This window comes from Zeus faber (assembly GCF_960531495.2).
Source record: "Zeus faber genome assembly, chromosome: 10".
In the NCBI taxonomy this organism is placed as follows: domain Eukaryota; kingdom Metazoa; phylum Chordata; class Actinopteri; order Zeiformes; family Zeidae; genus Zeus; species Zeus faber.
Genome location: NC_137199.1, coordinates 2,626,140 through 2,652,853, shown reverse-complemented (window position 1 = coordinate 2,652,853; position 26,714 = coordinate 2,626,140). Strand labels below are relative to the sequence as shown.

Here is a 26,714-nt window from a genome sequence, read left to right as displayed (position 1 = left end):
TCCCTCCCTCCCCCGCCTGCTGAACTGCTGGTCCCCCCCTCCCTCCCTCCCTCCCTCCCCCGCCTGCTGAACTGCTGGTCCCCCCCTCCCTCCCTCCCTCCCTCCCTCCCTCCCCCGCCTGCTGAACTGCTGGTCCCCCCCTCCCCCCCTCCCTCCCTCCCTCCCTCCCCCGCCTGCTGAACTGCTGGTCCCCCCCCTCCCTCCCTCCCTCCCTCCCCCGCCTGCTGAACTGCTGGAAACGAAACTAGAAACTGCAAAAGCAACGTGTGTACGCGTGTGCGCTCATGTTTAACCCGCTTGTGTTTCTGCAGAAAAACAACCACACTATTTTCTTTTCACGGTCATATGTGATTTATTTTTATTATATTCCCCCTTTGTGAAAAATGTATTATATATATATATATATAAGGTCATTGGCTATACAAACTTGATATTTATTCATTATTTTATATCAACAACATCGACATTGCTCTAACCCTAACCCTAACATGAATGTTACAAAACCCATACGAAAATTGGCTTCGATGTTTCTAATCTAATTATGTGATTATTACCAATTGGTTTTGAACTGATGGGACGAGGCAAATCAAGTTTGTATGATTTTAGATTCTTATTTTTTATATATTATTACTATGTATAAAATATCACATTAATTGACCTCAAAACAATAAAAAAAATGTTTTGCTTCCTTCTAGCAGTAAAATGAGTTCGACGGTATTCAAATATTGACAATGTCCCCAAGAAATGGACTCCATCTCGTGGTAAGGAATGAAATTACAGAGAGGGGGCTTTTAAACAGGGTGACATGACTTTGCAACTTAATTGAGTTCTCTTAAAGCACCTTTCGGGGATTTCATATATTTACACACGTGGACAAAGAAGCTTTATTGTTATAATATCAACTCGTTCAGCTATAGATGGAGCGCAATATCAGTATTGACAGCATTTATTAGGCCCTACCAGTTACTAACCAGGCTCTACAAACTTTTCTCCATACATCACAAACTGCGACGCAGTTCCCCCTTTGCAGATTAATCATAAAACAGATGTCCTGCAATGAATATGATTAAGAAAAAAAACCTGACAATTTTTAAAAACTAACATTTTTTAAACCTGTGCAGTCAGCAGCAACACATGGTATTTGTATGTCATTGCATCCAAGACAGTGCTAATCTGCAAGTGGAGTTCCAATTCCCAACCTGCAATGGCAATCTTTAGTATCATTTGTGGCCAAACGCATCTACGTTCGTGTATGTTTGACTTGAACTCTAGAAATGAGTTTGACGAGAATCACGGCATCATTTCTGCTACGAATCATTCCCACGGCAGTTGTGAATTTCTTCGTCATGATTGCTATCTTTAATAACTTGCAGTTATTTCTAATGAATTTGACGTTTGTAAGAAAGTGCCGCTCACACGAACATAGATTGAAAACGACAACTTTCGGCGTGTAATTTTGTACTTATTTTTCAAAGAACCGCAATTAGTCCAAAAAGATGGGGCCTACCATGTACATCGTTTTGGACATCAATGAGTAACAGACATACATTCCCAAATGAAACATGTTTGGGGGAGAAATGAAAATACATAAATACCCAGTAATATGGGTTGACTGGCACCACCCAATACTTTAGCCTCAAGCCTCTGCTATCAAACACTTGATTATAGTTGTTTTAGGTGTAACCTATCTGCAGAGAGCTGGTGCCTAGGGACATCAAATATCAGACATGAGGCATGACCCAACCATCTGAAGAAATAGAAGAATCTTTACTGAGCACGTGACACACCACACTACAACACATGCACACACACAGACACACGCACACGCTTTGGATGGTGGCCGGTGAAATGAGGCCTCTGCATTTGACCCATCCTGGCTTGTCCTTTCTTCGGGGGGGGGGGGCAGCCAGGAGCAGTGGGCAGCATTTGACGCCGCGCCAGGGACCTGGTGACAAGTGTCCATCGCTGGTCAGACGATGATGTGTGCATGTTTTAGGTGGGGGTCCTTACTGACGTGATATGGTGGAAACTCCATGTGAGCACAGGGAGAACATGCAAACTCAACACTCAACCCAACAGCGCCCCAGGTGGGGCAGATGGATGGATGGATGGATGGAAAAATGTTAAAAAATAACTGATTTATTGTCGAAACATGCCGCCGCCGAGACCTCGGCAGGTGTGTCCGGCTGCACCACCGGCAGCGCTGCTTCAGCTAGCAGCGCTAACGTTAGCATCGGCAGACACAGACAACATTGCAGTGCCAGACTGGGGTTGGTGTTGGGTTTAAATATTGGGTCTCTGTTCAAGTTCAAGTTCAAGTTCAAGAGATTATTTGTCACATACATATACATACGTTCATACATATATGCAGTGAAATGTCATGACACCCGGTGATTACTCACAATAAGCTCTATAAATACTAAAAAATACCAAAATGTGCGTAATCGACACAAGGTGCTCGCGCAGGCAGCCGCAAGGGGAGGCGCCACAATCGCGATTCTGGGTCCTATAATTATATAATAGAATTAATTGACTGTGTTGTATTAAATATACATTTAAATCCTCTGTTGCTGTTTTTATCTCAGTCCGTCACTACACACACCCCCACACACATAGATCCTATTTTTGTTTGTTTCTTTCTTTTATTTTGGGCAGTTGCGTTGCCTTTTGCTTCCCTGTTGGATCTGGAATTCATGGAGCATTGACCTGCGTTTGGCCACAGTTGTGGAAATCTGAGGTGGAGAAATAGAGTGCTGCTTGAAGCTGTTCACTGTTATGCCACTGGGGTATTTATGTTAATAATTCACACTTGTGGAAAATAATGTTCGGCCTATGATGTTCAGTCTCCTTCAATTAATGCCAGGGGGTCGCAGACTCAGGACTAATGATATGTACCTTTGGTTTTATTTGAGGTTCGTAACAGTACATTGTACTAAGCAGCTCATTAATTGGTGATTCACATGCACTAAAATTCATCAGAATGCAGGAAATTAAGTCTTTGTAACTACAATTTTCCTAGTGGGGGACCCTCAGACCCCCCGCTCAAAAAGTGGCCTGACAGACTATATTTCATGCTATATTTTCCTGCCTCAATGATTTTCCCAGTCCGACTTTGCAGAGCGAGGATTCTAAAATAGTAAAAAAAATAAACTACAGACTTGAGGCTTCATATGGCACTGGTCATCAGTCTCGTGAAAAAATCTCAAATTAAAAGGTAAATACTTCAATATAACTACTCTGAAATATTCTGAACACAACTTGGTAAATGTTAATATTATTATTATTATTATTATTATAAGATATTGAGTGCAAATGCAAACAAATGGAAAACTCCTCCTCCCTCTGATGGAATAAAATGGATGAATGGATAACTTTTCGCTGACGTGAAAGACTCAAGAAAAACAAAAAGATGACTACAAATGCATATATCTAAAAAAAACAATTCTGCATATTTGTGTTGAATGCAACTTTTGGGAAATTACCTTGCAATCTTAATTCAATTCTTAACATTCAAAGTTGTTTATGGATCAAACAATTGATTGGAAGCCATATGCTCTTAAGCTGATCACTAAATCGGGCCTCCCAGAAATATGAGGAAAATTAAATTATTTTTAATTGCAGGGAAATCTTTTCAGAATCAATTGTTCAATAATGAACCATCATTTCCTGAAATATTGTGCAAACGTTAAAAGAAATTGTTGTAAATTATGATTTAATTTTCATAATATCCTTAAGAAACAGTATTTATGTATACGACTGATTTTATAGTTGTATAAATGTAAAATGATGAATGCAAAATGAAGTGCTTTCAAATAAGAGACCTGCTGTGAATCGGCCTCTCACTTGCAGCTGCAGCTTTAAGCTACTAACTCCCACACACAATTCCACCATTATGACATCTGTTACTTTCCTTGTGACACATTGTTTTCTGGAAGAAAAAAAAAAGATTTTTTTTTTTTTATATATATCTTGTTTATTGCAGCCAACTCAAACCAAACATTTCTGTATGAAATTGGCAGAACAAAAACAAAAATTGCCATCACATTAAAGATGGGGGAAGATGACAAAGGACTAAAGGCACATATTAAAAGATTATAAGATCACGTCCAAGTTATGTGAAGTAGTCCATTTCATTCACATCTTGATGGACACTACTAGGTGATGCCCAACACCTTTTGGATTATTTTTCCCCCCTCCCCTTGCAGCGACTGTTTGAAGCTCCATTCGAGTCCGAACTCTGGTATCGGTAGGGCACCCCGCGCTGCGTGTGCAGTGTTTAAGACTGCACCTAGTCAGCGAACCAGACAGACGTCCAGTATGCAAAATTTGGCCCTGCATGTAGGGCAGGGGACCCGGCTAGCCAGCCAGGTCTCGGGCCTCTGTTGGTCCTGGCGGCTGGCGAACCATCGGCCCAGACAGGACAGACACCACATGGGTCTGCAGAAGCATTGCTGACACTCTGAGTCAGAGTCCCCGCCTGGGGAGCGACAGAAAGTCAAACGTCAGCTTTTGAGCGATTCAGTCAGACTTAAAAAAAAAAAATAATAATAATAATAATAATAATAATTTTGGAGCGACAAAGACGGATGGGAGAGATGGACTTACCGTTGTCACGACAGTGTCTGAGTAATTTGGTGGCAGCTGCAACTTGCATACAACCAATGCAGGGCTCCAATTCCTGAACGGGAGTTGAATGTTTTTATTTAATAATAAAAATTTAATGCGCCCAGAATGTTTCACAAATGGACATATTTTGGCTTAAACAAGTGGTACATTGGAAATGGCGAACTGCATACTACATACGACAGGTGCGTACTACCATTCATCAGGAGAAAGAACAATGGTGTCTCGGACATACTACATCGTCATATAGCCATACCTATACCCTTAAGCACGCTGCTGATTGATGATATAAAGGCATATAAGCTTTAAGTGTCATCTCGTCCTCATAAAGTATTGTGGAATACGCCAGCGTAGTGTGTTTGGAACCACAATATTTCACCAAATGTAATTATGTCAAGCTGGTACTCCCACATAACTATTTGAGAATACGGTTTCGGACGTACTAAAAAAAAGAAAAACACGCTCACTTCATAATGTATCATACTAAATAGTATGTTTGTATGCCATTTCGGAAAAGTGAAATAAATAAATAAATACATAAGGATTTTGCAAACCTGTGCGGCAGATTTGCAAACCGTACCCATAGATTGCCTTTTGTAATATGATTACTTTTTGTTTAAAGATTATATAAATTTAAAATACAGTATAACAAGTGCAACATGGGTTTACTTTCAAATTGGTCATTACAATAATGTCTTCATCTGTCATGAATCATATGATGAGTCAATGTCAGCGAGTCAATGTTAAAACTAAAGTATTCCAATAGAAAAAGAGGTACATTTGAGGTTTTCTCATCCTGTCTCAACGTTACATCCTGTATGACAGAGGGAATCGTACCGTTTCGCTGGGAAGGATGTAAGGCTGGTTGAGTTCTACGTGAGCTTTGAATGTTTCCATAAACAGTTCGCTGATGGTTTGGTGGATCACCACATTGGCAGCGTTCCTAATAGGCGCGTGGAGTTTCTCCCTCAGCTCGGCATATTCTGTGGAGATCAGCCTGTACGCGAATTGGACAAACAGTGATATAAGGGCTTTGTCCAATGAATCATGAATGCCCAACCGACAACCCTTGTCAACAGTGAAATGTGGAAAAAGAATGTTAAATTTTAGAACTTCAATGACATCCTCCATCTTTGCATCGGCAAGTAGCCAGCAGTGAGTATTCAGGACTTGTGCCGGCTTCGATATCAAACGCCCCTACCTGACATTGAATGGTTTAACAGCTGGGTTGATGCTAGCCACCCTCAGTGTGAGTATCTGCGAGGGCGTGGCCAAATTAGGGCTCAGCTGATGCTGTCTGGATTCCGTGACTGTCAGGTGGCTGTCGGTCTGCAAGGCCACATGCACATAGTAGGTAGTCACCTATGAAAGAGACAGATGGCAAAAAAGAGATAAATGGAGGGGAGAAAAGACACACACACACACACACACACACACACACACACACACACACACACACACACACACACACACACACACACACACACACACACACACACACACACACACACACACACACACACACACACACCATTTCGACCAACCTGGCGTGTATATCAGTAAAATTGGAGACTTAATACACTTCCTGAAAATGTATTTGATTCAACTACTTTTTTAGTCCTCCATGTTTTTTTCCCCAGTAAAAGCAGCAAAGTGGTTTGGTCAAAATGCAAGACGTCCAACCAGGCAGCAACCCCTGGTGTGGCGCACCGTCCAAAAGTTATTCCAAGTTCAAGTAGATTGAACTTTGACCCAGTTGAGGCTGACCCTTTGCAGTGCTTGTGTGTATGTGTGACCTTTTTATGATATTAAAGTCACACTATGTAACTTATTTACCTTAAAATAACAGTTTCAAAATCATTTTGACGGTACACTGACTTGTAATTATGGAACTTCTTTCATTCCCACCCACCCCCCAAACGCCTGTTCTTGCACTATGTAACTTGGTGGTCGGGTTCGAAACCACGGGAAAAGTGTGTTACACTTTACGGCACTACATTACTTGCTTGATGTTTGGCTCAGGGTTTCCGTTAGCTGGTAAATACCGTTTTTGGTACCGTTTATTTTACCGTTCTGGAAAAATTGATGAAAATAAATGATAAATTATAAACTTGCCAGTCAAAATGTGCACTATTAATGCTCATACAAAACGTAGCTGCTCCACCTCCAACGGCACCCGTCACCTGCAGGGCAGGAATCCCACCTGACCTCAGCCGGCGCACCACGGGGATTTGTTACTCGCGCTGTTGCTGCCGTGGTACACAGTCGCACCGGTTGCAGGAGGCCCTGTCCCACGCTGTGGGGAGAGAGGGCACAGCTAGCACTGGGTTGTAACCTAGCTGTACATTATATTTGCGTTTGTAACATAGACAGTTATTGATACATGTTACATAGTTCTAAGCCAATGGGGTCTGAGCACAAGTTCTGAGTTTCGTGAGCCAATGGGGTTTGAGCTTTACTCCTGGCTGTTTTATTTACTCTGTAAACTTTTACTGATTCCACCTTATCAGTACACTTTCTTTCTCTGAACAAATTTGAGGTGAGAAATAAGCAATCGAGTTGCTGAATCTTCACTTATATTAGCTCTACAAGGCCTACATTAAAAGTTTGTTCCCACTTTCACGTGGAGTCTGGAGCAGCACAGAGCTTTGAGCAGCACAGGATACGGCGGGGCTTTGGGCTTTTTGGTTTCATTCAATTGCGAAACGTTGAAGAATAAAATAAAATAAATGCATCTACGGTTTTGCTTGGAGAAACGCGGAGCGAATAGCACACCACAACCTACAGTACTGTCAGCCTACCGTGGGGACACACACACACACACACACACACACACACACACACACACACACACACACACACACACACACACACACACACACACACACACACACACACACACACACACACACACACACACACACACACCGGTGTCTAGAGCAGCGCAGAGATTGGAGCACTGTGGGATATGGCAGGGCTTGGGGCTTTTTTTGTTACATTCAATAACTGAAACATCATGAAATAAATAAAAAGAACGCATCAACGGTTTTGTTTGGAGAAACGTGGAGCAGATTGTGCGCCGCAGCCTGCAGTACAGTCAACCTACCCTGGACACACACACATACAGACAGACACACAATCATTTTTTAAATAACATTTCCCTCGTCAGTATTGTCACAGACAGTTGGTATTAATTCATCTTTTTTTTTTCAAGATTTGTGGGGGTCTCTGCAGCCATGATTAGCTCTTAGCTTTGATGCTAGTGGTTCCGGTCGCACTTCAGCCATGGGTGGAGTTACTCAGATGGAGGGCGGTTATAATTCTAATGTGTCTCAATGCTACGTAGTACTGAGACACAAAGCTGAACGGCTTGTTTTAGGACATGTTTTCTGAAACAGACAGCTCACTAAAAACTGACTAAGTTGTCTTATTTCACAGTTTGTGTGTCAGTGGGCCCATCAGAGACCCAAATGTATAGGCACAAGCACTGAAAAAGTCAGTTTTGCATAATAGGCCCCCATTAATCATTGTAACAGTTAAGCCTAAAAATATAAAATATATAGAATAAAAATAAACCAGGTCGGCGGCAAATGCACAAGGCTTAGCGTCTCTCCAGATTCTGCAAGTTAGCGGCTATATACCTACTAGTTTTAAGTTTGTTCAGTCGGAACAGCTTTGCAAAACTTTTGGACATTGGATAACACAATTTAGATAATTTTGTCAGCGATCTCCAGCTCTACACTGATCATCAGGACCCCGGAGGCTACCAACCTGGCTCCGCTGGCCAGAAGAGGTCGTAGGCGGCGTTGAGAGCACAAACAAAGAAGAGGGAAGAGAGGAGGGCTGAAGGATAAGCTGAGGCTAACTCCTCATTGGCTACCTCTACCAAGCATTTTCCTCGCCAATGTACGATCTCTGATGAACAAAATGGATGAACTGCGTCTACGGATCACCACTCATGCAAGGATTATGGATTGCAACGTCATGATTTTCACGGTAACTTGGCTTAACAGCGGCATCCCCGATAGTGCTATTGAGCTTCCTGGGCGCTACATCATCAGAGTGGACAGAACAGCTGATGACTCCAGTAAGACTAGAGGAGAGGGACTGCCATTTATATTAACAAAGCTTGGTCACGGACAATGGTATCATTGAGAGTCACTGCTCTGCTAGCCTTGAATATCTCATGGTTAAGTGTAGACCTTTCTATCTGCCCAGAGAGCTTACATCTGTTGTCATGACTGCAGCATACCCCGTCTCCACAGCACTACACTCCGCCCTTTCCCACCTGAAAAACAACAATAGCAACAACACCTACGTGAATATGCTGTTCATCAACATCATCATCCCCTTCAGACTGGTCACCAAGCTAGGTGACCTCAACATCAACCCCTCCCTCTGCAACTGGTTACTGGACTTCAGCATGTTAGATTAGGCGACCTCACCTCCACAACCCTTAGCCTGAACACCGGTGTCCCACAGGACTATGTACTGAGTCCTCTCCTCCTCTCCTCCATGGCTCCAACACCATCATCAAGTTTGTAGATGACGTTTGCACACCCCCATCTATATGAACGGGATGGAGGTCGAGCGTGTCACCAGCTTTAGGTTTCTGGGTGTCGGCATCTCTGAGGATCTCTCTTGGGCCCTCAACACCTCGACCCTCGTCAAAAAGGCTCACCAGCGACTCTTCTTCCTCAGGAGACTGAAGAAAGCCCACCTATCTCCACAGATCTTGGTGAACTTCTACCGCTGCACCATCCAGAGCATCCTCTCCAACTGCCTCTCAGTCTTGTAGGCAACTGTACTGCTGCGGACCGGAGAGCACTGCAGAGGGTGGTGAAAACTTCCCAACGCATCACCCGCACTCCACTCCCCTCGATTGAGGCTCTCCAACACAAGCGGTGCAGAGCATTGGCAGAGACACCTCTCACCCCAGCCACAGGCTGTTTGCCCTCCTCCCCTCCGAGAGGCACTACAGGAACCTCTGTTCGAAGACCAGCAGGTTCAGGAACAGCTTCTTCCCCTTCTTCCCCCTGAACTCTACACCATGGTGACAGCATCCCTATACCTGGTTTCCCCCCCACCTTAAAAAAATAAAAATAATAATAATTAACTGGTCCCCCGGAACACCATAGTCTATCAGCTCCCAGGGCGAAGACAGACTGCCCCCTCCTCCCTTCCAGAGCGTGGGGCTTCGGGCTGCTGTGCTGGCTGGTGAAGGAGTGGCCACACTTGGCTGTTGCGGGGGCTGCTTGGAGGGGTGGCCTGGCTGCTGGGCGGTTCCGGCTGTGTTTGTTGGGTGGGATAGCCATCTGCCAGCGGTTACCTGTGGTGGTTCACGCAGCTGCTTCTCCCCCGGTCTGCCGCCGGACACCCTGGATGCTGCTGCTGCCAGTCGGGAGAGGGCTGGTGCTGTGACCCTTCCCCATGTCAGAGAGTCCCTGTTTTAGGTGCCAGTGTGGCAGCTTTGCCTACAACACGCCACCCAAGAGGCGTTTTCAGGGACCTCTGGCACAAAGACACAGACGACGGTGTTGTAGACACACCAGTTTATTGTAGAGTGGGCTAGTTGGAATAAGCCCAGGAGCAGACATCATGTGTCCAGGGCTCCTGGGCATATCCTCCACTCCTGAGCATGTGTGGGGATGGGGGTTTTACCTGTTGCTCGTTAGACCAACAGGTATGCAGCCACTCTGATCCTGGGCCCAAATTACCTAGACCCAGTACAGGTATGGCTGCTCAAACCACACCATCCCCACAACTGTTAATTATGTTCATACTGTACTTATTTAGTATATCCATACCCACTACTGTTAACTCTATTTCTATATTATTCATATACTTATCTTTTATACATATACCGCACTTTACTACTTCTCCTGCACTTCTGGTTAGATGCTAAACTGCATTTTGTTGTCTCAGTACTTGTACTATGTGCAATGACAATAAAGTTGAATCTAATCTAAAGTCTCTTGCATTTTGAACTTCTTCAACCTGTGATGACTGCCAAGGATTGCATGCGGATAAGCCATATCATTGCATGTTAGTCAGGTTTCAAAGTGTGCTGTTGGGTATTTATTTGACCATAAATCAATTTGAAAAAGCTTTGTTAATGTGGTTATAATTTGTATCTTAAAGGATAGGTTCAGCATTTTTTCAACCCTCTTAATTAAAATGTTGGTTCTCATCATTTATAACTGTTCATACCACAACCTTGCCAAACACATTACCATTGAGAAAAACACCACCCTGCCTCAACCAAGAACCCCATACATGAGAGAATATAAACCCCTCACATATGTAATTTGATCTTTTTGTCACGCCTATTTCTCATACTTCCACATAGGTTAGGTGGAAAAACAAACACAAATCAAGAGAAATGTACTCTAGTATAGAGACAGGCCTATACAAATATGATATTTCTAAAACATAAGGATGTTCCCATTCTTCACTTCACTTCAAGCACAGGGAGCTGGTTAAAAGCATAGGACGGGAGCTGAAAGGAACAGCGCTGGGCATGAACGATCAATACCCCTGGGAGATCAATGACCGACAGAAAGTGCTGTATGTGCTGCGTAGCGATGGTTGTTGATAAATTATATATAGACGGTCTGTTATACCGAGACCCCTCCACCACACCCTGGTTATTCTGATCATAATGTATGCATTCTTGTAATTCTGGTTATAATATACTGCAAGATGTAGGAATAGGCATGCTATCTATATCAGCATTTTAAATATCGCTCACTCTCATCTCACCTTCCTAATTCCCCCTCCGTACTTCTCTCATCATCTCACCTCCCTAATCCCTCTCTCCTTACTTCTATCACTCTCACTCTATAATGTATTTCACTTCATGTATGTCTAATCTGGCAATGTTCTGTGTTTATCTTTGTCTACTTGTCATTTGTTTGTGTAGTTAGGTATCCCTACAAACTTCCTACAATACTATGGCAGTGAAAGGGAATGTAAAGGAGGAAATCCCAGACTTATCTATGAGAAAGCATGGGAACGGTAGTATAACTATTGCCTTGGATGCACTGTGCCATCACCCCCTAACTAGCTTCAATGACACCCATTAAGTTTGTAAGTTGGAACGTGAGAGGCTTGGGCTCACCTGCTAAACATAGCAAAATCTGAAGTCACCTCACCAAGATTAACCCTAGCTTCTGTCTACTGCAAGAAACCCACCTCACTGCATCTGAGAACCTCAAACTCATAACTAAATGGGTAAATCAGATGTTTTCCGCATCATACAACTCAAAAAAAAAAAAAGAGGTTTATCTATATTGATCAATAAAAAGTATCCCATATAAAAATAAAACCACAATATCAGTCCCAGAAGGGCGTTACATAATGATTAATGGGATTTTATGTAACATCAAATTAATCACAGCTAATATTTATGGCCCCAATGAGGATGACCCAAATTTCTTTCACAATATACAGTATTTTCAAAACTCTTAGAATTCTCTGAATCAATTATCATATTGGGAGATTTCAACACAGTACTGGATCCAAATTTAGACCGTTCTCAAGCCAGAAATATTCCCAAATCCTGGCGTTCGTCAGACACTATAAAACAATATATGAGTGATCTTGCTCTTGGGGATTGTTGGCGATCAAATAACCCACATTCTAGAGAATACACATATTATTCATCACCCCACCAAAGTTTCTCTAGAATCAACCTTTTCTTGACAAGTAACTCTGCACTGTCCAAAATCACTAATCCAGAAATCCACCCTATTGTAATTTCCGATCACGGGCTGGTTAGTTTCAACCTGATAAATGAAACAAACCGGAACCCTCCCGGCAGGTGGCACTTTAACACCTCACTTTTGACAGATAAAGAATTTAACCATTTCTTTTCAAGAGAATGGACTTCCTTCATTGAACTGAATGACTCCCCAGAAATATCACCATGCTTACTTTGGGAAACAGCGAAGGCGGTTCTAAGAGGTAGTAATATTTCATTCTCCACTCACAAGAAAAAGAAAGGACAAGAATGCCAAAATAAACTCGAACAGCGACTAAAGGAGTTGCACTCCGAACAAGCCCACTAATCTTCTGAGCAAATCGGAAATGAGATCAGGACAATTACATCTCAACTTGATACCATCATCCATCAAAAGACACAATTCTTTATGCAACGAACAAGAGCAAATTATTTTGAATTCAATGACAAATCAGGTAAATTTCTTGCCAATCAATTGAAATGTGATAGAGAAAAAACACTTATTACAGACATCAAAGATTCACAGGGTAGAATAACAACAACAAGACATCAATAACATATATCAAACATTCACTCATTCCTTGATGATATTGACCTTCCTAAACTTTCGACGCAGCAGGCTACCACCTTAGATCAACCATTTACTCTTGAAGAACTCAGGAAAGCTCTCTTCTCTATGCCCAACAATAAATCACCTGGATCCGATGGCTACCCAGTGGAATTTTATAAACACTTCTGGCCACTTATATCCCCATTATTCATCAGAATGGTTACAGAGGTCAAGTCAACCTCCACCATGCCTCCGCACATGAATACTGTTCTCATTTTGGTTTTGCTCAAACCCAATAAGGACCCAACCCTCACCTCCAGTTACAGACCCATAAGCCTTATTAATTGCGACCTTAAGATTATAAGTAAAACACTGACCAACAGAATTGAGAAAGTATTTCCATTTATAATTCACCCAGACCAAACAGGCTTTGTCAAGGGCACAAAGACACTCATCCAGCAATATGCGTCGTTTATTCAGACTGATCAGCATATCTCAAAGGAACAACTTTAATACTATTGTTGCCTCTTTGGATGCCGAAAAAGCATTTGATAAAGTTAATTGGACATATGTCTTTTCAATCCTTAACAAATTTGGCTTTGGAGAGTCCCTCATTCAATGGATCAGAATCCTCTACAACTCTCCATCTGCTTCTGTCATCACCAATGGTTACCCTTCACAATGTTTCACTCTACAACGCGGCACAAGACAAGGATGTCCGCACTCCCCTTTACTATTCGCCAACTTTATTGAACCCCTCATGGCGGCTATCCGTCAAAACAGTAATATTGTAGGCATACAAACAGGAAACTCTGTTCACAAAATCAGTTTGTATGTAGACCTAGCAGCCCCAAACTTTAGATACTACTATCTAGCAAACCATCTTCAATTTATAATTAAATGGTTACAACCAGAGCAACAATTGGCCCTTAGATGGCAAGACATTGAACAATCTGAATATCAGGAGTTATCATAATCCGATCTCTCATTCCTTGACTGAATCTATAAGGAAACATAATTGCTTTAAAAACCCATTTATCGCAACAACTCTGTCAGCCTGGTGGAAATTCCTCAAATGCAGTGGTCACACTATCTCGAAGCAAATTCAGGCCAATCTGGCACAACCCAGATTTCTTGGTTAAAAACAGACTAATAATCTTTAGGTCTTGGAAAAGACAAGGAATTACTCATCTGGAACACATTTTTGAAAACAATTAGCTTATATACTTCCCAACATTAACCCAAATGTACAATATCGGTGGCCACGGCTTCCTTCAATTACAGCAGTCTCTAAAAGTTAAAATCAAATTGACGAACAACATCCTACAACCACCTGAAATGATTAAACATCTCACTCATATCGGTCACTTGAAAAATCCCTTTTCCAGAATATACAAACTTTTATTAAAAACAGACGACACCTTATCTTTACCTACAATGAAATGGGTAACACGTGCTCCCAGGGAGTACCTGCAGCTGGCGTCCGTGTGTTGGTTCCGGGCGTGGTTGTGGTTCTGGGGCTCGGGTTGGGGGCGGGGGGCGTAGGTCGCTGGTTCGGGTCTCAGCCCCGTGGTCGGCGGGTCGGCGTGGCTGGGCCTGTGTGTCTTTCTGCGCCTAACGTGCCGGGGCTGGTTAGGTGTTCTGTCTGGTCCTGTCTAAGTCCTGAACCTGGCTGGCTGTGCTAGGCGCGGGGCTCACCATGTGGCCTCCTTCATGGGGGGTGGTCTCCTGTCATCACACCAGGCCGCCGGGGTACCTGCCCTCTGACGCTCTCGGTGCGTGGGGCGCTCGTCGCTGGGGGGTCGGGCTGTGAGTGGGGGTGCCGTCTGCCGCCCTCTGTTCTGTAGTCTGCATGCTTGGCGGCTGGGGGCTGACCAGGGGCCTGATGGGGGTGCGGAGCTGCTCCCACATGGCGGAGGCGCATGGCGGAGGCGCATGGCGGACGCTCTGCGCCCTTGGCTGATCACTCTCGGTTGGCTGCCACCAGGTACGGGAGGTGGGCACAATGGTGCGCGGTCGGGTCCAGGGGGAGGGGATCTGTGTGGTTTCTCCCCGGCCTGCTGCGCCCCTGGATCGATCCGGTTGCGACTCGCCTATCTCTCCCAGTGCCAAAACTCATACTCAGCACATACACCACACAATAGACCGAGGGCTTGCGGGATGGGCGGGGTGCAGGATATGTGGGTGGGGATGCGGCGGGCAGCTGCCATCTTCCCTGTCATGCTCCTGCCCAAGCGTGCTTCTCGTCCGTCCCCCCCCCCCCCCGGACTCCTGACGGCTTGAGTGTGGTGGTTTGGGATGTGCTGCGACCTGGCGTGCTGCGGAGAGTGCCGCCGGGTGCCTTCCCGGGCCCCTGGGGGGGCTGCTTGCCGTACCGGGTGCGGATTGGGGTGTGGTGGGCGGATGTTGGTCTTTTGCTTCTGTGGCCCGGCTTCTCTGCGGTGGGCGGGGGTGGCGGAGGGCCTGTATACCCGGTGGCCTGCCGGCATCGCCGGGGGGGGGTATAACATCGAGGTGCCCCACGCTGGGTACACGCTGCTACGTGTATGGGCACTTAGCACTCATGCCGGGCGGGGCATCTGGTCGGCTGAGGTGGGGCGGGCCTCCCCATTGTGCGGGTCGTGGGTGGGCATGGGGGTCCTGCCGGCTCGCCCATGGGGCGGGAAGCTTGGGCGGGGTGTCTGTCACCGTGAGGCCGGGATCCATGCCCACGGTCCCTGCCTTGCACCCGTGGCCCGAGTTCTGTGCCGGCGGCTGCGTCTTGTGCCTGCACGCGGGGGTTGGTTGTATGTGTGCGCCCCTGGAGTACGGGGTCTCCTCTTGCTCCTTGGGACTGGGTCATGCTCCTCGGGGCTGGGCGTGGAGGTTGCTCCACGGCCCTCTGGCTTCTCTGGGGGCCCAGGGGTTTTCTGTGGCCACAGGGCAGGGTACTAGGGGATTTCCTGCAGCTGTAGGGTGTCCAGGGGGCTGCGGAGATCGGGGGGCTTTGGGGCCCCTTCAAGATTTCAAGATTCAAGAGATTTATTCGTCACATACATATACATACTTTCATACATATATGCAATGAAATGTAATGCAACGCACCCGGTGATAACACACAATATGTCCTAGGAAAAAATTATTTTTAATAGACCAACTAACTGACTCCTAAAACGTAATACAGTAAGTCGAATACTTATTGAATAGAATAAAAATATATAGAAGTCCTGCAGGGAGGGGAGGGTAGTTCCAGTGGTAAGTTCAGCTGAACGCACCACCCTCTGCAGGGCCCGCCTGTCCTGAGCAGTACAGTTCCCAAACCAGGCAGTGATGTTGCCTGTCAGGATGCTCTCCACTGCTCCAGAGTAGAAGGACTTGAAGATCCTCACCGAGACCTGGAATTTCCTCAGCTGCCTGAGGTGGTAAAGACGTTGCCTCGCGTTTCTCACCAGAGTGTCTGTTTGTAAAGTCCATGTTAAGTCCTCTGTGATGTGGACTCCCAGGTACTTGAAGCTGCTCACCCTGTCAACAGAAGTCCCATTAATCACCAAGGGCGTGTGTGTCCTCGATTGTGATCCTCTCCACAAAATTTCACAATCAGCTCCTTAGTTTTGCTGACGTTCAGGTGGTTCTTCAGGTGGTTCTGGTGCCAGGCTGTTGTCCTGGCACCAGAGTGACAGGTCAGTCACCTCCTCACGGTAGGCCTTCTTGTCTCAGTCAGTGATCAGGCCCACGACAACGGTGTCGTCAGCAAACTTGATGATGGTGTTGGAGCTGGACCTGGTCACACATATGTGTATGTGTCATGTGTATACAGGGAGTACAGTAGGGGGCTGAGGACGCAACCCTGGAGGGATCCTGTATTCAGGGTGAGGGAGCTTGACATGTGCTTCCCCACCCTGACCACCTGGGGGCGGGCTGTGAGGAAGTCCAGGATCCAGGCACACAGCGGAGCATTCAGTCCGAGCTCCTTCAGTTTGACAGACAGTCTGGTGGGGACTATGGTGTTGAAAGCTGAACTGTAATCGATGAACAGCATTCTCACATAGGCCCCCTTCCGGCCATCCAGATGCGTGAGGGTTGTGTGCAGTACCTGGGAGACCCCGTCATCCGTGGATCTGTTCTGCCAGTACGTGAACTGCAACGGGTCCAAGGTGCGGGGGAGGGAGGCGCAGATATAATCCTTGATCAGCCTCTCGAAACACTTCATGACCACCGAAGTGAGGGCCACCGGACGGTAGTCATTCAGGCAGGCAGGAGAGGCGATCTTCGGGACAGGAACGACGGTGGACCTCTTGAAGCAGGACGGGACCACTGATTCAGCCAGGGAGATGTTGAATATTGTAGTGAACACCGGAGCTAGCTGGTTAGCACAGGTCTTCAGTACTCGCCCAGATATGCCATCTGGGCCCGCAGCGTTCCTGGTGTTCACCTGCATCAGAGCCCTGCTGACCTTGTGCACGGACACAGAGTGCACGCTGATCACTAGCGGTGTAACTCCAATTAGCCGGCGAGCTAGCGGTGCTGTTGCCAGACTCGAACCACGCATAAAAGGAGTTCAGTTCGTTGGCTAGGGAGGCGTCCACACTCGTTGCTGGAGAGGAGCTGCTCTTATAGTTTGTTATTGTCCGCTGCTTGGAGGCGCCGCGACAAATTACCGACCTTATACACCAATGCCAAGGGGGATAAGTCATGTACACTCACCGGTGGACATCTTACACACACACACACGCACGCACGCTTCAAGCGTACCCCAGCACCCTCCTGGTTGCTTTCCTACCCTTTCCTCCCTCATTTACTGCCATAACTATGACAGGAAGAGGCCACGTGACCAGTTGTAGTTCCAGTTTTCCTGGACCTAATTCACTGTTTTTCAATACATTTTGTCATCCATTGTTCATGTTTTTGTGTAAATGTTGTTTGTTTCTATGTTTATTTGTCTCACCGTGGTGATTCTTCCCCTCATGGAGTAGTGATCAGTTGTTTATAGTCCCAAACATGATAAATGATGGTGGCTCTCCATAACCAAAAACGGTGCTCTTGTCATTCTACAGGTCATCCACAGGACAGAGTTATTGCAGCAGTTCTTGATGACTTAAGAATGAATAGAGTTTCATTGCAGGTTGAGAACTTGAACTCCACTTGCAGACTAACTCTGTCCTGAATGCAATGGCATACAAATACTCTGTGCCCAGCATGCTGACAGCACAGGTTAAAAAATAAAAAAATAAAAAATAAATTGATGTGCCCATTCAAAGAATATACACAAAATAATATGATTTATTTTCTAAAGGTTTATTTATTTATTTATTTGCTCAAAAACCATTCACTGACCCCCTGGCTAAGTGCCATGGACCTCTGGGTGCCCGGCAGACCCCACTTGAGAATCAGTGCCCTACAGTACATTCAAAGTGGAGAAGAAAACCTGATAAAATGCAGTATTTGCAACCATTTTTCAAAGAATGGCTGACTCTCAAGTGTTTTTTTTTTTGTTGTTTTTTTAAGCTTTGCCCCAGTGGTCTGCAAAGTGAGAAGTTGCAGTGAACACTTACTGTAGTTGGGTTGAAAAATGGTGAATCCATCCTTTAATGGATCAGTAAAGTAACTGAAATGTGTTATTGTTAATATGAGGCTTGGCACAAGTCTCATCTCTCTGTGCTATTAAGTATTAATTCAAACAATGACTGAATATGGATGTAAATAACATCTCCATAGTGTGTCCACTGCGCTTACCTTTAGCACCCATGTATCAGTGACGATGACTCGAGCTCCAGGGGCCCCTGTGGCGAACTTGTCAATCCTTCTGAACTCTGTGTTGATGCTTGCGGCCACAGCGCCCCAGCCTGAGTGGGGGGGCAGGGCGTGAGCCTGCAGAGCGCAGCTGATAGGATGGTTGGACCAGTGGCGACAGGACCAGTAAAACACCAGCGTCCAGCTGGCCAGTTGAATGCAAAGTGCAAGGAAAAGGAAGACCCCCCAGCCTCTGCTCACCTAGGTGAACACCCACAGGATTGGAACAGAGTTATTCCGAAGAGCCAGAGAATCTGCACTAGGGCTGCAAATCTTGCAGATGAGAGAATCTGTGTTGTTTAAAAAGTATTTTTTATCTATATTTTTCAATACAGACTACTGCTGTTATAGTAGTCCCTGCCTCAGTTGCCTTCATGCAACTGGAGCAAGACGTGTTTAAGACAGACAGAGGTTAGGAAAAAAACAGGCAACAAAGAAATCACAAAAGGACAGTAAAGAAAAAAGGAAAAAGGACATTCTATATAAAGCAGGAGATGTATGGAGAGAGATAAGTCTCAATATGTTATACCAATATGTATATCATATCAAAAAGAGAAACAAAAAAAAAATCTAGCAACTTCATTTGAAAATAAATAAATAAATAAATACTTAAACAAGAGGGTTAAATGAAGCGTTTACCTGGTGTATATATATCAAGTTCTTTTCAGGGGCAGCAATACACATTCCAGTATAGTACCCTAGGGGTCAAGAAAGAGAAGACAGAAGCATAATTTATGTAGTAAATTCTAAGCACAACACTGTACACCCAGAACGCCCGTAAACCCACATGTAGCAAGTGCACTCCTGTTTGGATTATTTGCTAAATTAGAGAGATTTAGTCATCCCTCGAAATGACTTGTTTGTATTCTTGAATTAAATTAAATTAAATGTAAATGGTTAGCGTTGAGACCACTTTGGGGTTTTAGCAATTTCATTGTTCACTCCAAATCATGAAATTACTATACTTGTATGCAACAATCTGACTCACGTTACATTTCTGTAGTCGGAGGGATTACATTCCACCCCATATTTCAAAAATGTGCTCCAGTCCTTATACAATTGCTGAATATTAAAAGTTACCAAATGAGAGACAATATTTTGACTCGACAATTGATTTATGCCATTGTTGAGAAAATAACAAAACAAACAAAAGACAATGGCCATGCTTGGAAAAAAAATAAAATAAAAATAGTGCACGGGAATCCTGCCCCACAAGGATAGTGTAGCAGTTGTATTGGGTTACATTCTTCTGTTCCAGATTAGTTTTTTGTATTTTCAAAACTGGGATCCAAACTTTCATAATTAGTTAACAAAGTAAATTCTGGGTAAAGTCGAAAATTGTTCAACACATACAGCTCCTCCGGGTAATGTATGGATAATTTCAGGGTTGTAGTGCATATGTTAAAGCAGCTTTAGACTTGTATTTAGCTCTTCCCTCCAATATCATCTTTTAACATGATCTTTTGTGTTATTGTCCATCCACTTAACTGACCACAAATTCACTGCTGCATTCATTCACTTCTTGCGTGTGCCCAGCTGTCTGTATTTCCACTGTGGTCTAAAGACCTGCAAACATTATGAAAATTAGTCTGCTGACTTGTGAAAAAGCTATGGCTGTTTTTACACACCATTTTTGTCCGCAACTATACAACAAACTGCCCCATTCCGGTCCAGTAGGTGGCGTTAATGCAGAAGACTATACAACAAGAAGAAGAATAAAATGGCTAAAGAGAGACAACCAAAGTGATAGTGGAATTAATTGATTGTTTTTCTTTATCCATTTTATTCTTCAGTTCTTGTATTTACAGTCAAAATAAACAAACAAACATACATACATACATATATATATATATATATATATATATATATATATATATAAATATAATCTAGCCACTGGGGGTGCTCAAGCCAGTGTATCATCAGTGCCAGTCCCAAGCCCGGATGAATAGAGAGGGTTGCGTCAGGAAGGGCATCCGGCGTAAAAACCATGCCAAATCAAACATGCGGAAAACAAATCTGGATACCGGATCGGTCAAAGCCCGGGTTAACAATGACCGCCACTGGCACCGTTAGCCAACAGGGTGCCAGTGGAAATTGTGCTTCTGTCAGCCGAAAAAAAAGAAGAGGGGGAAGGCGTGTCCGGAGACACAGGAGAGGAAGAAGGGTAGGAGAGTGGAGTTGAGAGAAGGAACTTTGAACGTTGGCACTATGAAAGGTAAAGACAGAGAGCTCGTTCACATGATGGAAGGAAGGTAGATGTACTATGTGTACAAGAGACCAGGTGGAAGGGGAGTAGGCCAGAAGTATCGGAGCCGGGTAGAAACTGTTCTACTATGGAGTGGATGGCAGGAGAAATGGAGTAGGGATAGTCTTCAAGGAAGAATATGTCAAGAGTGTTTTGGAGGTGATGAGAGTGTCGGACAGAGAGATGAGCATGAGGCTGGAAATTGATGGGGTGATAATGAATGTGGTCAGTGCATATACTCCCCAAGTTGGGTGTGAGAGGGAAGAGAAAGAAGAATTCTTTAGTGAGTTGGATGTAGTGGTGGAGAGCGTCCCCAAGGGAGAGAGAGTGGTCGTTAGAGCAGATCTCAATTGGCATGTTGGCGAAGGGATCAGAAACATAGGTGACGAGAAGGTGATGGGTAGGTATGGTGTCCAGGAGAGGAATGTGGAAGGACAGATGGTGGTGGATTTCGCCAAAAGGATGGAATTGGCTGTTGTGAATACGTATTTCAATAAGAGGGAGGAACACAGGGTGACATACAAGAGTGGAGGAAGGTGCACACAGGTGGACTACATTTTATGCACGAGGTGCAATCTGAAAGAGATTAGTGACTGCAGAGTTGTGGTAGGGGAGTGTGTTGCTAGGCAACATCGGCTGGTGGAAGTTGAAAAAGGAGGAGTGTTGCATGCCATTTAGGGAAGAGGTAAGGCAGACAATAGGTGGGAATGAACGGTTACCAAATGACTGGGAAACAACTGCAGTAGCTGTGAGGGAGACAGCCAAGAAGGTACTTGGTGTATCATGCGGGAAGAGGAAGGAAGACAAGGAGTCTTGGTGGTCGAATGAGGAAGTTCAGGAGAGCATAGAGCAGAAGAGGTTGGCGAAGAAGAAATGGGATAGTCAGAGAGATGAAGAAAGTAGACAGGAGTACAAGCTGATGTGGCGCAAGGAAGATAGAAGTGGCAAAGACAAAGGAAAAGGCATACGATGAGTTGTACTTTGAGGAGTTGATGAATGAAGAAAATGAGAGGGAGAGAAGAGTGGATGATGTGGGGATAGTGGATCAAGAAGAGCAGCAAATTAGCAAGGATGAGGTGAGAGCAGCATTAAAGAAGATGAAGAGTGGAAAGGCAGTTGGCTCAGATGACATACCTGGGGAAGCATTGGAAATGTTTAGGTGAGATGGCAGTGGCGTTCCTAACCAGACTGTTTAACACCATCCTGGAAAGGGAGAGGATGCCGGAGGAGTGGAGAAGAAGTGTACTGATACCCATCTTCAAGAATAAGGGAGATGTACAGAGCTGTAGTAACTACAGGGGAATAAAGTTGATCAGCCACAGCATGAAGCTATGGGAAAGGGTAGTGGAGGCTAGGTTAAGAGGAGAGGTGGGGATCAGCCAGCAGCAGTATGGTTTCATGCCAGGAAAGAGTACTACAGATGCAATGTTTGCTTTAAGAATGCTGATGGAAAAGAACTGGGAAGGATAGAGGGAGTTGCACTGCGTCTTTGTGGATTTATAGAAAGCATATGATACGGTGCCGAGAGAGGAAGTGTGGTACTGCATGAGGAAGTCGGGGGTGGCAGAGAAGTACGTAAGAGTGGTACAGGATACTGTATGTACGAGGGCAGTCAGACTGAAGTAAGGTGTGCAGTAGGTGTGACGAAGGCATTCAAAGTGGAAGTGGGATTGCATCAAGGATCAGCTCTGAGCCCTTTCTTGTTTGCAATGGTGATGAACAGGTTAACAGATGAAGTAGGAGTCTCTGTGGACAATGAAGTTCGTCGATGACATTGTGATCTGTAGCGAGAGTAGGGAGCAGGTTGAGGAGAGCCTGGAGAAGTGGAGGCATGCATTAGAGAGAATGAAAGTCAGCAGAAGTAAGACAGAATACATGTGCCTGAATGGGAGGGAACACGGCAAAAAGCTGAGAATGCAAGGAGTGGAGGTGGAGAAGGCAGATGCGTTCAAGTACTTGGGGTCGACCATCCAAAGCAGTGGAAAGTGCGGGAGAGAGGTGAAGAAGAGAGCACAGGCAGGGTGGAGTGGGTGGAGAAGAGTGTCCAGAGTGATCTGTGACAGAAGGGTTCCAGCAAGAGTGAAGGGGAAGGTCTACAGGACGGTAGTGAGAGCAGCTATGTTGTAAGGTTTAGAGGCGGTGGCACTGACAAAATGGCAGGTAGCTGAAGTGGAGGTGGCAGAGTTGAGGATGTTGAGATTTTCATTGGGAGTGACAAGGATGGACAGGATTAAGAATGAGTACATAGGAGAGACAGCTCAGCTTGGACAGTTTGGTGAAAAAGTGAGAGAGGCGAGATGGTTTGGACACGTGTAGGGGAGATGGGAGTAACATTGGGAGAAGCATGTTGAGGATGGAGCTGCCAGGCAAGAGGAAAAGAGGAAGGCCAAAGAGAAGGTTTATGGATGTGGTGAGGGAGGACATGCAGGCGGTTGGTGTGAGGGAGGAAGATGCGCTGAACAGAAGGTATTGGAGGCAGATGATCCACTGTGGCCACCACTAACGGGAGCAGCCGAAAGAAGAAAGAGAGAGAGAGCGAGAGAGCGAGAGAGAGAGAGAGAGAGATTCACTCTCCCACTCAAGATTTTATTATCAAGTTTGTAACAGTGAAAACCCTGAGTTCACACACAGGAAATCGAAAGGGTCTACTCTGTAGGGCAAATTGTTTCCTCGCTACACTATACGCAGCACACTTAAGTTCGTGTGGTTTTCTGTTTTTATTATCAAAAACGGGAAATGGGTCGTTTTCTAACACAAACGAAACATTTTTTGCATGTTTTGCATGCAAATGACATAAATAACATGTATCACGTTCTCAGCGAGTGGTTAGGCCTAGGCTAGTGGTTATGTTTGTTTTTTTTAACAAAACTTCCGTCTGGAGTATCACTTTAAGTGCAAAGTAAACACAGTGGTTTTCATTACATGTATATTAATGTCGCTTACCGAGGGGCAGCGTAGAATGGACCAGCATGGTGACGCTGGTCCTCCTGACGTGGTACTGGACGAAGCCCACATCCTCACTCCCCAGCCAGGGCGAGAACAGGTTCTGGACAGTCAGACCCGCCGACCAAAACTCGTTCGGCGTAAACACGAAACAGAACGCGAAAACTACGTAAGCCAAACTAAATGTTACTTCGGGACTCTCCATTTTACAGCTGAGGCCGTTCCATTATTGTAGCAAAACAAGAATAACCTTCTTCCGCGTCGAAAAGAAGAAAGGCAAGCCAAATGGTCCAAAAGTCTTTGGCGAAATACGAATTAGCGCTACCAGCTGGTAAGGAGTGTGGACCGAAAATCAAGGATACAACTTTTTTTAATAAAACAAATAACCAACAACAAAATTTGTACTCGATTCAAATTATCTATCAACCCATCCCTATATATAAAGTGTAATAATTTGCAAAACCTCTTTGCCGTGAACCTTTTTGCAAAATCTCTTCTCGATCAAAAGTTAACCTTTCTCATTATTAAAGCCTTCCATCATTGACCAATCCTTAAAACCCGATAATTCCACCATGGAACTGTTAGACTGATATCTAACTTACTTATTTATTTTTTCTCTTATATTCTGACGTTGCAAAATAACCCATTAATTCAAAGAAAGTTTAACTCTGAAAGGTTTATTATAGTGGACCATCCCACTTATATCTAAAATCTCGGAACTGTATTACATCTAGTGTATTCAATGAACTTCTCACAGCAGAATCAAATGCTATACACCCATCATCAAAACTGACCTAATCAGTCCAACAGAAATTGTTTTTGTCGTTAATTGCTTAATTTCACTTCCAACCAAACATCTCATTACATTTTATACTTTTTTTTTTGCATTTATCTCTTATCTTTTATGTGCGCTGACCATGTTAATCTGTCACCATGCCATAATAAAAAAAAAAATAAGGCACGCCGCCCTCTCCATTAATTACCACCTTATTGCTGGAAAAAAATAGTGTATTTTTTGTATTGAAAATCGAATCCCCATTTTAATTATTATTAAACTCTCTGGACAGCTTCTTGTAACTGATTGACGACAAAATCTGTATTTCTTCCTCTTTTCCACATTGCTCCATCATCTGCAACTAAAGACAGGCCTATATCAACGTCTTCTTTTGAAAATACACCATTAATCATTATCGAACTAATTATACTTCCGTGTAGCGTTCCATTTTCAACAATCATATACCTTCTTTAAAACCTTTCCCAACTTTTATTTTAATTCCTCACACCAAAAAAAAAAAAATCTTCAGACCATCTGAATATTTTCCCTCTTATGCCTAACTTAACCAAATTCAGTTAACACTCCCTCCTTCCACATTATGTCGTATGGCTTTTCTACATGTAGAACTCAAGCCTTTCTTACTTCATTATCTAAGCACAACATCATTCCTTTACCTCTTCTAAATCTACTTTATACCTGACTCAAGACTCCTTTTTGCATTTAAAAAATACTGTATGGGATGTCACATAAATTATCTGGCGCCCCTTGTGACAGAAGCAACGCATAGCAAATCATATGCCGAAATTGCAACTTTTGCAAGCTATCTATTTCTGACACATTAACATATAAAATAAGTTTAAAAAGAAATGGGGAAAATCACCTTTTGTGTTGTTCCTGTTGATCATGACTTGTTATTGTCCAACGCATTTGAATTGGATCAATTCTGGGGGAAATTAGTTCTCTGCATTTGACGCATCCTATACCTTGGAGCAGTGGGCAGCCGCAGTACAGTGCCCGGGGACCAACTCTCCAGCTCTTTTTGCCAGTGCCTTGGTCATGGGCACCGACAGGAGTATTAACCCCTAACATACTTGTCTTCTGATTTGTTATGCTGGAGACGGTGATATTGTAGTAGTAAGATCATTTAAAAAAAAAAAAAAGCTTTATGAGGAGTGCACCATAAAGAGAGCAGTATAATCAGAAAAAATAAAGAATCTTTAAAAAATATGATAATAAAATAAAATAAAATAAAAAATGGAGACAGTATCTCTGAATTCCCACGTCTTAGCTCATCTTCCAACGTCCCTTAAATCATCACTTTGAGAATCTGATATCGGTGGATGCAATAAGATAAGATAAGACTTTATTAATCAGGAAATTCTGAAGTTTTGGCGTTGCATGTAAGGATAAATACCATATTTCCCTTGGAAAATGTAATTATATTCTATATTGAACCACACAATGTTACTCATTGTCTATATAAATAACAGGTCCTACATAGAGGAATAAAGTAAAACATCAGTCTATATATATATATATATATATATATATATATATATATATATATATACTGACAGCTAACACCCCTGACAGGTGATTGATCTCGTTAAAATGGCACCTGTCAAGGGGTGGGATATATAAGTCAGCAAGTGAACGGTCAATTCTTGAAGTTGATGTGTTTGAAGCTACTGTAGCACAAATTGCCGAAAACATTAGTGCTGGCTATGATAGAAAGGTGTCAGAACACACAGTGCAACGCAGCTTGCTGTATATGGGACTGCGTAGCCTCAGACCGGTCAGGGTGCCAATGCTGCCCACCGTCAAAAGCGTCTACAATGGGCACATGAGCATCAAAACTGGACCATGAAGCAATGGAAGAAGGTGGCCTGGTCTGATGAATCACGTTTTATTTTACATCATGTGGTCTGCCATCATGTGGTTGACCAGTAAATGACACACAGTTTTTGTGTCATTTACCTGAGGAGGAGATGGCACCAGGATGCACTATGGGAAGAAGGCAAGCTGGTGGAGGCAGTGTGATGCTCTGTGCAATGTTCTGCTGGGATAC

At 44.1% G+C, this 26,714-nt stretch overlaps 1 protein-coding gene across 2 annotated transcripts; it reads right to left on the bottom strand.

Annotated features, from left to right (window-relative positions):
* Nucleotides 1–3,966: 3,966 nt before the first annotated feature.
* On the bottom strand, nt 3,967–24,110 carry tmem129 (transmembrane protein 129, E3 ubiquitin protein ligase). 2 transcript variants are annotated; one of them, XM_080008352.1, is made up of 8 exons: nt 23,872–23,897; nt 22,063–22,131; nt 19,323–19,381; nt 18,627–18,884; nt 5,825–5,985; nt 5,461–5,620; nt 4,606–4,678; nt 3,967–4,477 (listed from the first exon to the last, which is right to left on the bottom strand). In XM_080008352.1, exons 3-8 carry the CDS (start codon nt 19,365–19,367, stop codon nt 4,293–4,295), a joined length of 882 nt encoding a protein of 293 aa, XP_079864478.1. In that variant the 5' UTR covers nt 19,368–19,381; nt 22,063–22,131; nt 23,872–23,897; the 3' UTR covers nt 3,967–4,292. The 2 variants fall into 2 exon arrangements, with proteins under 2 accessions (XP_079864478.1, XP_079864477.1); XM_080008351.1 differs by lacking the exon at nt 22,063–22,131 and having other exon boundaries at nt 23,872–24,110.
* Between the last annotated feature and the right edge of the window lie 2,604 nt (nt 24,111–26,714).

Coding starts and splice junctions, on each gene's coding strand:
- tmem129 (XM_080008351.1), bottom strand. CDS start 24,076: ATGGAGAGTCCCGAAGTAACATTTAGTTTGGCTTACGTAGTTTTCGCG. Junction 18,885..19,322: donor ACTTGATATATATACACCAG/GTAAACGCTTCA, acceptor GTGTTCACCTAG/GTGAGCAGAGGCTGGGGGGT. Junction 4,478..4,605: donor CAGACACTGTCGTGACAACG/GTAAGTCCATCT, acceptor GTCGCTCCCCAG/GCGGGGACTCTGACTCAGAG.